Genomic DNA, 10,690 nt, shown 5'->3' on the forward strand with positions numbered 1-10,690 from the left:
CCTGACAATTCGATTGAAATTGTTGCCGATGGCTATGATTTTATGAGTGCTCTGTTTGCCTTTTTGCCAAAGCGGTTCGTAATAATTAAATTGCTGGCATTTCACAGATGCTTCGGGAATATTTCACAAATTAGCCACCAAAAAGGCTAAGAGGGTCAAAAGGGAAATAAATAAGTACGGGAACTGAAATGGTAAAGTTTTAGGAAAAGGAGATATAAATGATAGGGGTAGGCAGTGTAAGATTCTTCCATATATATTGTTTTTGGAGCTGTTCTCTTCTAAATTAACAGAACTATTTACCCATGTAAATATGTCTGCTAAATAAAATGCACTTTTGTTCCTTTTGTAATTAATGTGTTTGATATATTAATTTCTACTGCAAGCCTTTATTGCTCTTGGAAGGATTAAACTCTACTTTTCTACCGATTGGTGGGATCGTTAAGGCCCTAATTGGCTGTCTGGAAGCAGGATAGTATCTGGAAGGCCGTGTCACATGCGTTAGCCCCCTTGATCGCGCTGCACCTGTCCAAATCCTTTTCGATGACTTCCTTAAAGTTCGAGTTCGCATAGTAAGACTTAACCTTGTCGGTCAGCAGTTTGCCTGTGGAGTCCATGAACCCGCTCTTAACCAGAATGCACTGTGAGGAGCACTTCACATTGTCCTTGGCATCCTCGGCCTTCACCTTGCCCGATTGCAAGTCAGCCAGATCCTGGGGAGTGACACCGTTCTCCTTGAGGCAACCCGTCACCAGTTCCTTGGACACCGAGCTGTCTATGTTGGCTTGCTCCTGTGCATCATAATTGGTATTCATATTAATTTTTTTTTCACTGGTACAGTGTAATAGCCAACCTACCGCCAAAATTCCTGAAAGGCAGGCGAGCAACAGAGTCAATGCGAATGTAGCCCTCATTTTAGTTCACTTTTTCGTTTACTAATAGCTAGCTAAAATTACATCGGTTTTTATAGTTCGGTTAGCACTTTGCGTGACGCTTTGAATTTGTCAATTCTTATTGTGCCGCATATTGATTATCACTAAAAGCAGAGACGCATTGGTCACGCTGACTGACTAACTCCAAAAGTTAATGCCACTGTCAAGGTGTCTAACCTAAAGGTCGGAATAATTACTATTAGGAAAGTCTCTTTATTTTTGCTTTAAATAGCAATGCATTCTGAAGAATCCATACAGTTAAACTGAAAAGTGCACGGCTTATTCTAAATAAGAAATTTTGAAAAGAAACCTTAAGTATTACAATTTTCATGCCCTCGATATTTGAAATATTGTTTCTGCGATCATTAGAAGTTCCCAAGCTTGTTTTATAAATATCTGCGAAAGTTTTGAGTTCAAGAACTCCTTCTACATTTTAATATGTTCATATTAAGCAATAATTAAGTTAAGGTTCGAGGCTTGGCAGGGCATTACAATGTCAGGTAACAAAACACGTTCAGATATTTAATAATTACTGCTGATATCTGCTTAATTATGCATAATTTATTGTTCATTTTCGGGTGATTATTATCGGCATGCATTTGTTTAGAATGCTCAAAGGCTATTAACGTATGGGTCAACTGAACAATTTGCCAATTTACTGCACTGCAATTTTCGCTGGAAATACCTTGATTAATTTTCACGCTCACCCTAGTGCATATTTTAATTGGAACGAAAGGGATTCACTGTCCCAATGGCTGTTAGATAATTCGGATATTTCGTAATTGCATTTGTACGGTTTTATGGTAATTGGCTTTTTTGCACAAGCAGTGCGGCTAATGTTGCTATAATACCTATTAGCACTATGAATATTATTATATATTTCATATAATATTCGCGTGGTGCGGACATTTTCATTTACTTTAATGCGTTTTCAAACGCTAATTGAAATCCTTTTAGAGTAATTGCAAAAAATGTAATAGCTCTCAGCGGGCAAGGAGACGGCTTTAGTTGGCCGGCTTGCCATCTCACAGTTGGTAATTAGAAGAACAAACTAATTTAGTAAATTACTATTTAGTGGCCCCTTTCGCATGGGCCACTTGGCCACAACATCTGCGGTCCACAAAACGTAGTTTTTGGGCTTTGAAGTTGCGGGCTTTGAATTGCGCCAAAGGACATTCGAACAAATGGCATCCTTTGAGTGTTTGTAGGTGTGTATCCGTGTGTACACATTGCAATTGCTGTCGAAACATCAAAGCTATGCGAGTTTTCCAGTTGACTTCATCAGTAGATTGTGTGAAGTATGCCAAAAATGTGTTGGAAGCGCTCGACTCGACCCGTTTTTCCATTTTCCTCCGCCCGAGCGAGTAGTTCGGCCAACCCGGCTTAAAGTTGCTCTTTAAGCCCCCGGACGAAATGTGGGGCCATTTGTCCGGACTCCGGACTCCAGGCACGTGCTGCCAAACCGGAAGGAACACGCGCCCAAGTCCGGACTACGAAACGCTAACGCGATTGGCCCCGGTGAAATCCAGTGCGCATGGTAAAATAATATTGGCCAAGCTTTTAAAATACATTTTACATCTACTTCAGTTTAATTGACGCGTGGCCTTTGTGATATAGTCGAGCCAAGGAAATTTGAGATCGAAGGCTCATAAAAAAAAAGTGGTCCGCGGGCAGGCAAGCGATTCAATTAGTTTAACGCCCCAAGGGCATTAGCAATATTGCCAGCAACAGAGGTTCATCTTACAGCAAAAATGGTGAGCCAATTGAAATCTCGAATTTGTCAAAAAAAAATAGCTCGGGCTATATGGAACAACAGGTTCAAATGCGAGTAAAGAATGAACCAACCAACTTTAATATTTTTAATATTTAATTGAAATGAGTTTAATGAAAGTGTAAAAATGGAGTCCCAAAAACATGTTTTGTTAGATTTGTCCTCGCTCTACTTGGAAATTCTATTCCCCTGGAGGGTTGGTGCGTCCATTTCAGGAGCCTACGCAAAAAGTGCGCAATCGAAATAACATAATTCACCTGGCAGGACCTGTGCTGCCCACCAACTTAGCTTCTCCTGAACCAAAGCCACAAATTCTGGCACAGGATAAATATGAAATGCAGCCAGGCATAAGAAGCCAGCACAGACCATTGACAGCCAGAGTGGGCGAAAAAGTGGGTGTGGCAGTCGGGGTGTTCACCCGATTTGTCCTGCTGTTTAAAATAGCAAACTAGACCAGGCTCGTAATATGTCCTCCGGCTTAGCGGCCATGTGTTGGTGTGTGGCCAGCTATTCGGGCTATTGTCTGACTACGGCTTTACAACTCATAAACAGCAGACGGCCCACTCCTCGCTGGTAATAACAGTTTAAGCTCGGGGCTCTGTCCAAAAATTGTCCACATCTCGTTGTTTAATTTTTTTTTTCGTCGACCCACCCTCTGTTCCTCTTCTTGATAACAAGTATTTTTACATGTGCTAAAAAAACAGAGAAACGGACTAAAGTCGGGGGGCCACCTTCATAGGAAGATGGAGCTTCCCTCAGGCCCATCCCCAATGGGCTCTTCCAATTTTTGGCCTGACTGCATGTGCGTTTATGACTTCATAATGGCCAGAGATGGGGATCAGCTAGAGCAGGAGCAGGAAGCAGGGAGCAGGGAGCATCATCTCACCCCAAGGATATGCGGTGCATTGCGGGGTGGTTGCTCCTGTTTCTGATCCTGAATCCGCCGCTGCTCCGGCTATGGATTTGCGTAGGCGTGGCGTTAACATGCGACTAAGTCCTTTTATATCCCGGAGCATTCGCTTAGGCTTACGGCTCAGCCTCAGTTTTCATCTATCCAGCTCCAGCCTCAGCCACGGCTACATATCTTGGGTCTTAGACCATCATCAATTGCTGTCCCCATGGTGTAGTTAGGCCCGTGGCCCGAAACTCCGAAACCCCGGTCCCGGCTTATATAGGCCAGCAGCAGAATTTAATGCCGACCTCTGGGAGCTATTGCGGCCAGGCCAGGACCAATGGCCCAGCAACAGGAGTGATGCTCCCCATCCTCGCAATCTTGCCGTGCAAGTTTTATGCTCATGTGTGTGCTGCGCCCTGTGTTTTATAAACAATTTTAAATTGCCGGCCCCCGAAAATGAGGCTGCTTTTGCTCCTTTGTAGGCAAATTGTTTTATACGAGTATACGAGTTGGCTGCTCTGCAGTTTATTGGCCAGGTCCAGATTGACGGGGGAGTTTGGGGGGCGCATAACTTTGCATAATCCCAGCGAAACTGAAACTATGTGGCAACACAATGCGCCACATTAACTTGCAGCCCTCAGGAGCACTCACACTATGTAGTGTATTGGGTATAAATCTCGGCAGGAGATGAATAAAATCCAAGATGATGCGGAAAAAATTAGAAATAAGCGCAAAATAATAAACCATTCAGCGCGCCAAAGTCTCAAAAATAATATAAATAGCTAAAAAAAAAGAAGAAAGGAACAAAACACGAACGAGGAGACAAACAAACAGTCGTCGTAGCCGTGGATACGGCAATGCGCCATGTGGCACACATGCTGCACCACTCAACCACCACTCAGGCACCGAGTCACCCATGCCACCCAAGCCACCCATACCAGTCCCAAATTCGTGCTCCACCTTTGGAGGCACCCGGCAGACCGCATGATTTCATCTTTCGCTTTCGTGCAGACAACTTTCGCGAGGAATCCACGGACCGGGGAATGTGGAAATACCCTATTGTAAAGGGAAAGTGAATTCTAATAGTGGTTTTAGTTCAGTTGAGTTTTCATATCCACTAATAGTAGTTGTGTTGCTCAATTTACCAGAATTACTTTTAACTTTCTTGCTAAATATATTGAAGCATATTTTTAGACACCTTTATAAGATATATTATGGTTAGGCAAGAAACCATTTTGAATAGTGCTCTTCATCTAGAGTATCCTAGCCTCGTTGTTTAGCCCACTGGGAATACGAAATTCATTTTTTCATTAAATTCGCCTAAGCAAATGCTAGCCCTGCCATAGAAAAGAGTATGGGAGAGATGATTTATGGAGCAGACTTCATAAAGTTCATAAATGTCGCGGCAAGCAGGCGGTTCGCAAAAAGAGGTGTGTGTGCGTGAGCAAGTGCCAGTGTGTGTGTGTGTGCGTGTGTATCTGTGTGTTGGTGAGACAGACACTACAAAAACAAAAGCAACATTAGTAACCACATTCATGCATTTGACACTTTCACCTAGCTGAAAAAGGGGGCAAATAAGCAGGGGAGGGGCGCAGTTTTGCGCATTTAATTAACTAAAATGCTATAAATATGATTTTAAATTAATTTACTTGCGTGAGTTATTAAATTACAAAATGCACGCTGTGTTCGCATTGGAGTGGCTAATGAAAAGTTAAGAGAATTGAGGCCTAATGGAGGATGTTTTTGGCTATGGGTGGCCGACCTAGATGAAATCTGGCAAAGTGCCATCTTGTGTTCCAGATTTCTAGAATCTAGATTTTGGCAAATTTATATACGCCTTTGATATACATATTCCCTGATGTCCAATGGTCTGTAATAATTTATTTCCTAATTTTTAGCGTTGATCTCTACATTTTCTTTAGCTGCAATTTCATCTGCTTCCCACCTTGTTTTCCCAAATTCAATCTCAATCTTTCCGTGTTTTGGCAGGGCCAACAGAAAGAAGGCTAGCAACCATCAGAAACTAATTTCGTGTTGCCCATGGAGCCTGGCACCTTACACACTTTCCGATGTCCTTGTCCCCAGACGAAACCGATGGCTGAAAGCTGCCAACCGCATTTGAGCCGCCGTCGGGCGTTTCGGAGGGTATTAAATTGTCTGGTCACATATCGCGGCGTAGTCAAATTTCCGCCGTACAGCCAAACACTCCCAAAAACCCACGAACACTCACGTGGAAAGCCAGGGGCACAGAGCCGGGGCAATTGCAATCTCCAATTTCAATCAAAAAACCGCCGGGTGGCGGATTCGAACGCCCTCAGTTGCAGATGCAGTTTCAGGTGGAGGTGCACGGGGAAAAAGATTAGGTATAGCTAATAAAATGCAGATTTTAAGAAGCCGTTGGATCTGAGGCCTGTACGATATGAACTTTGGCTAGAATTTGGGGTCTCCTTGACATTACGATTGTAAAGTAATAAGAGAAAGATAATTTCTCTCAGTGCATAGTTGCAGGTGCCTCTGATGCGAAGACCCCAAAGCTGCTTCGGAATGAAAGTCAATATAAAGGTTGATACATTGCGCAGCGGAACTGAGTGGAGCGGAACCTTTGATGCGATGCATCAGCCGGCTGCTGACACACCAGCCAGGTTGATAAGCCGTCGAGCAGTCGATGAAATGGCGGATTGAACTCCTGCGCTCCTTTTTGGTCCTTCGGATTGTCATTGCTACTGTGCGGAGGGGCAAGAAGGAACATCAATTTTGAGAATACTTCCACTGCGACAGAGCATTTTATTAGTCAGCCCGAAATGGGGATTCCGCAATATGTAAGTATATGCTCACTTTTCTGTCAGGCTTATGGGCCCGCCAATTTGGCCTGATTTGTCAGAATTGATTGCTGTAATCCTAGTGGCAACTTTCTCAGCCTTATTGACAGGCTGTCCCATAAAATGAGGAGCTGATGATGATTAAAACCTAATTATACGGCAAAAAAGAAAGAATTTTCAATGTGTTTTGAATATTTATGAATTCGTTAGGAAACCTAAAAAACATTTCCCAGCCACACCCACAAAAAACAGTGCAAAAGTTTGCCAAGACAAAACAGGAAGAACGATACCGAAAAAAAAGGCGAAAAATATTGTCAACAAAATTTTTGTTGTTTGGAAAGAAAAAAGTGGAAGCGTCGAAAAAATTAAGCGGAAAAGGCAGCAGAAAATATCACGTAATATAAAAACCACTTTGATGAATACGCCGTGTGCATATAAAGCAGCTTTCAGTCCTGAGAGCTTGACAAAAGGGCGCGAAAGTGTCGCCATCGTGGGCGTGTTCCCTGCTGGCGGGGGGCGTGGCCCTGGAGGCGAGACTTGGCGACGCCTTTGTGAGGAAAACGTAGACAAGACGCAGTCCTTGCGAACCGAGCACTTGTTGTGCTTGGAGGCAGGATGTAGTTGCGGCTTACGCGGCGTATGCGTAACGACATTGATTGGCCGTGGATTGAAGTTTGGCGGCAATGAGATAAGGAATTGCTTACGTATTCGGGTGCTGGAGTTAGGGATGCATCAAATATGCTTATAATTGTAAGTAAGCGCGATTTTCAGGGATTAAGCTGCGCGATGAGCGCTGCATAAGCAGCAGATAAGCTGAGCATAGATAAGAGGAGCACATTTATTTGTGCTGGATCATTCTATTTCATATCGAAGAAATGTTTCTAAGGTGAATTTTAGAGCAGGCCCAAAAGGTAAGCAACTGGTAAGGATCATTTTTGATTTCAACTAAGCCAATCATAAATAAAGTGTTATCATTAGAGAGAGATTTGCCCATCCGCAATGACCGTAATTTCCATAATCAAATTGGCCCACAAAGTGCCGTGACCCCCATACACACTTTGCTATCCAATAAAACCGAATGAGTTGAGGGTTGGGTTGGGCATAGTTCGGTGTGATATGCACATCTCGCTGCCCAGAACGCCGCAGCCTCATCAAAAATTCGAAAGCAATCAGCTCAGAAATCACCTCAACGCCAACCTACAAACTCCCCGGAGGCAGCACACACTACTTAAAAATTCCACCTGCTCATAAATTGGCGTTGCCGCCGCACCCCCCAAAGAAAACGGATATGCAGTGGGGAGAAAGGACACGAACTCGGAAGGGAATAGATGGGGTTGGGGATTTGGCAGTGCCTCCTTTTTGCCATTTCGGGTTTCAGAAATATGGCAAACAATTATGCGCTTGAGTTTTATTACAAATGCCCGGCAGTTAAATAAGCTCCTGGATGGGGCGACATTGCAGGCGATAATAACCACGTTTCACATGCATCCTGGTAACACCCCACCAGCCCAATCCGACCCCAGCACCAACCCCACCCCACCCACGGAGTGACAGGCGAAAGCGGAAGCACAGGAAATTTGTACCCTTTTTCTTTGCAGCTCGGCGGCATTATCTTAAAATAAGTAAGCTATATAAGTATGCATATCGGGTGGTACCCGTGGAACGGGTAGCGTTTCGTATTACGTCTTGGCCCGGTGGACATGTGACTACATTCGACTTTGCCTTTCCATTTGCCTTCTGCCTTCAGCCTTTGGGGCTGTCTGAAGGGATACCCAACCCCCCCACTTGCGCATATTTCAACATGATACGACAGCTTGACAACATTAAATTTGCATTGCTCTTGCCGGAGTTTGTTTATGGAAAAAGAGGGAGGGAGAGGGGGCGGGAATCAGCCAACATATGGCAGGGCAACCAATACCCCGCATACTTTCTATATATACAAATGCAATTTGATGTCTGGCTCGCAGCCCCACGGAACCCATCCTTTGGGCTTGGCTACAATTAAAGTGATTGAAAAATATTTTCCAAGCCATTTTGTGCGCCAAAGAAAAGGCAAACGAGTTTACGTTTTACCATCGAAGCTACCCTGTTTCAGGAGGAGTAGTTGCGGACTCTTAGGGGATAAATAGAGCACAAAGTTGAGGTTAGCGTAAATAAGAATATTGAATATATATTCTTCAGATATACAAAATTCTTTGGTACCCTTAAATTTCATTTTTAAGTAATAACTTTATGTGCATCTAATATAAATGTTGGTTACTTGAAGTATTTGTCTAAATTGAAATAATATTTTCCAGGATATCACTGAAAAGACTACTTCTAAGACATCCGCTTAATATTATTTTTTTTAGTGCCTTTGCGAAATTAACTTGCCGAACTGCAGCCACGCACACACAACTCAAGCGAACTGGCCTGTTCTGGGTGCTGTGTTCTGGGCTTCTGGTGGTCGAAATGGATCGGATAGGTGGGGGCTGCGATGATTCGCTTTGGGGTACTGGGATTGAGATGGCAAATGGGTCTTCAGAAGTTGTTGCATGCATTCAAGCGCAAAGTTGCAGATACAAAATTGGTTAGCGAGTGGTAAAAAGTGATTGGCGGCGGGCCACCCACCCGACGATTCGCCGAGCGGCCTTTATGACATAAAGGCCAATTATGTTAAAATGTTGCCGGGTAGAAAAACGAGAGTTTCGAACAAAGTTGAGTCGCGTCGCGACGCGACAATTCCGTTTACTGACAGCTAATAATGCGGCAATAGCTGCAAGGGTTCCTCGGCAATGAACTGCGTATGTCCTGTCGCGATTTCGATTCCGATTCCCCACAACCACCTACCCACCCAGACGCATTGTCAACGCGTTCGCCTGATGTACGGCACATCCTGTGTCAGTTCCGGCCGTGCACGCGACAACTTTCCTTGCCAACCTCGGTCTATTTCCTCGTAGACCCCTCAGATCCATACCCAACGACCCACACCCATATCCACTATCCATTTCCCGCCCGTCACTAAAAGGCCGGGGCGCAAAAAGTTCGCGTCACACTCGAATGCATCTCGTAGCCCAGTGACAATAACTCAAATGCCAAGGGGGTTGGGTTCCGAAACCACGGGTCCAGGAGTCCTTGTTCCTGCGTCCTGCAGATGGACCCATCGCTTAGCAAATGACTGTGATTTCCAATTTTTTCTGCCGCATTTGAGCCGAGTTGAGCGCGTCCCGTGATTAATGTTGTGGATGCATTGTGGTAGGAGCAATTAGAGCACTGACAAGCCCTCCAAATATCTTTACAAGCTCTCCCCTGAAAGGGGATCGAAAATGCTAACATCTGTGCCGACAGGCGATGGTGTGTCAAATGGGAGTAAATGGTATGTAAAATATGATCACATGATTCGGAAATCAAATTTATAAGAGCTATAGTGCAAGATGGTCACAATAATTTCAATTCAAGATGAAGAATATATAAAAAGTAAGAGGACATTGCTTAGATGCAATTCAATTAACTAAAAGTATAATAGTTTGAAATGATTTTTAGTGCTATGTATAATTAATGAAAATTTCAAGTGCTAGGAGACGCCAGACAAGAGATGCTGCAATTCCCTACGCCATCATCCACAACTGACACTTTGGAAAAATTAAACTACGCCAATATTCATGCTGCACAGGGCGGAAAAGTAGAGGGAAAAATGAAAACACTGAGCGGAGCATTGAAAAGCCAGAACCCCAAAAATGCAAAACCCATTTGCGAGTACAACGAAAATAACAACAATGGCAACAACACGACTCGCATTATTCCCTTGGCGTATTTTTGGTGTGTGTATTTTTTAATCAAAAGCCGCAAATTGCCGCAACGCAAAAAATGACAATCAACCACCCCCAGGATGCCAGCTACCATATTCCAGAGCGCAGATCCCAGTTCGCAGTTCCCTGAAACGGGAACACAGGACCAGGATCTAGAGCCAGGACCAAAGCCCAGACAAAGTGCCAGTGACTCCGAGTCCCAGACTGCTGTCCAATACATTTAACGCCTGGCCCAACTATGAAAAAAGGAAAACTCTGGAGCGGGCACCCAAATAATACGACGAGCAAAAAAAAAAAAAAAAAATAAAATGACGAAAGAAAAGCGTTGAAAATGGCTCTGACATGTTGCCTTTGACATGCATTTGACATTTGACAGATCGCGCATACTGGGGACGAAGGGGCGTTTCAAATGAAATGACTAAATTATGTGCAAAGTGGTGGAAAGTGGGAACTGGAAAGTGGAAAAGCGGCAAAACTGTAAAATTAAA

At 43.9% G+C, this 10,690-nt stretch overlaps 1 protein-coding gene across 1 annotated transcript; it reads right to left on the reverse strand.

Moving 5' to 3' along the window:
- Positions 1 to 357: 357 nt before the first annotated feature.
- On the reverse strand, positions 358 to 1,005 carry LOC6735316 (general odorant-binding protein 56h). Its single transcript, XM_002082232.4, has 2 exons — positions 855 to 1,005; positions 358 to 788 (listed from the first exon to the last, which is right to left on the reverse strand). The coding sequence occupies exons 1-2, from the start codon at positions 909 to 911 to the stop codon at positions 447 to 449; spliced, it is 399 nt and encodes a 132-aa protein (XP_002082268.1). The 5' UTR covers positions 912 to 1,005; the 3' UTR covers positions 358 to 446.
- Between the last annotated feature and the right edge of the window lie 9,685 nt (positions 1,006 to 10,690).

Source organism: Drosophila simulans, chromosome 2R, assembly GCF_016746395.2.
Source record: "Drosophila simulans strain w501 chromosome 2R, Prin_Dsim_3.1, whole genome shotgun sequence".
Classification (NCBI taxonomy): domain Eukaryota; kingdom Metazoa; phylum Arthropoda; class Insecta; order Diptera; family Drosophilidae; genus Drosophila; species Drosophila simulans.

Bases quoted from the DNA above. Each gene is read 5' to 3' on its own strand.
- LOC6735316 (XM_002082232.4), bottom strand. From the start codon at position 911: ATGAGGGCTACATTCGCATTGACTCTGTTGCTCGCCTGCCTTTCAGGA. The intron at 789-854 runs GTAGGTTGGCTA...TATGATGCACAG, and splicing joins GCCTTTCAGGAATTTTGGCG to GAGCAAGCCAACATAGACAG.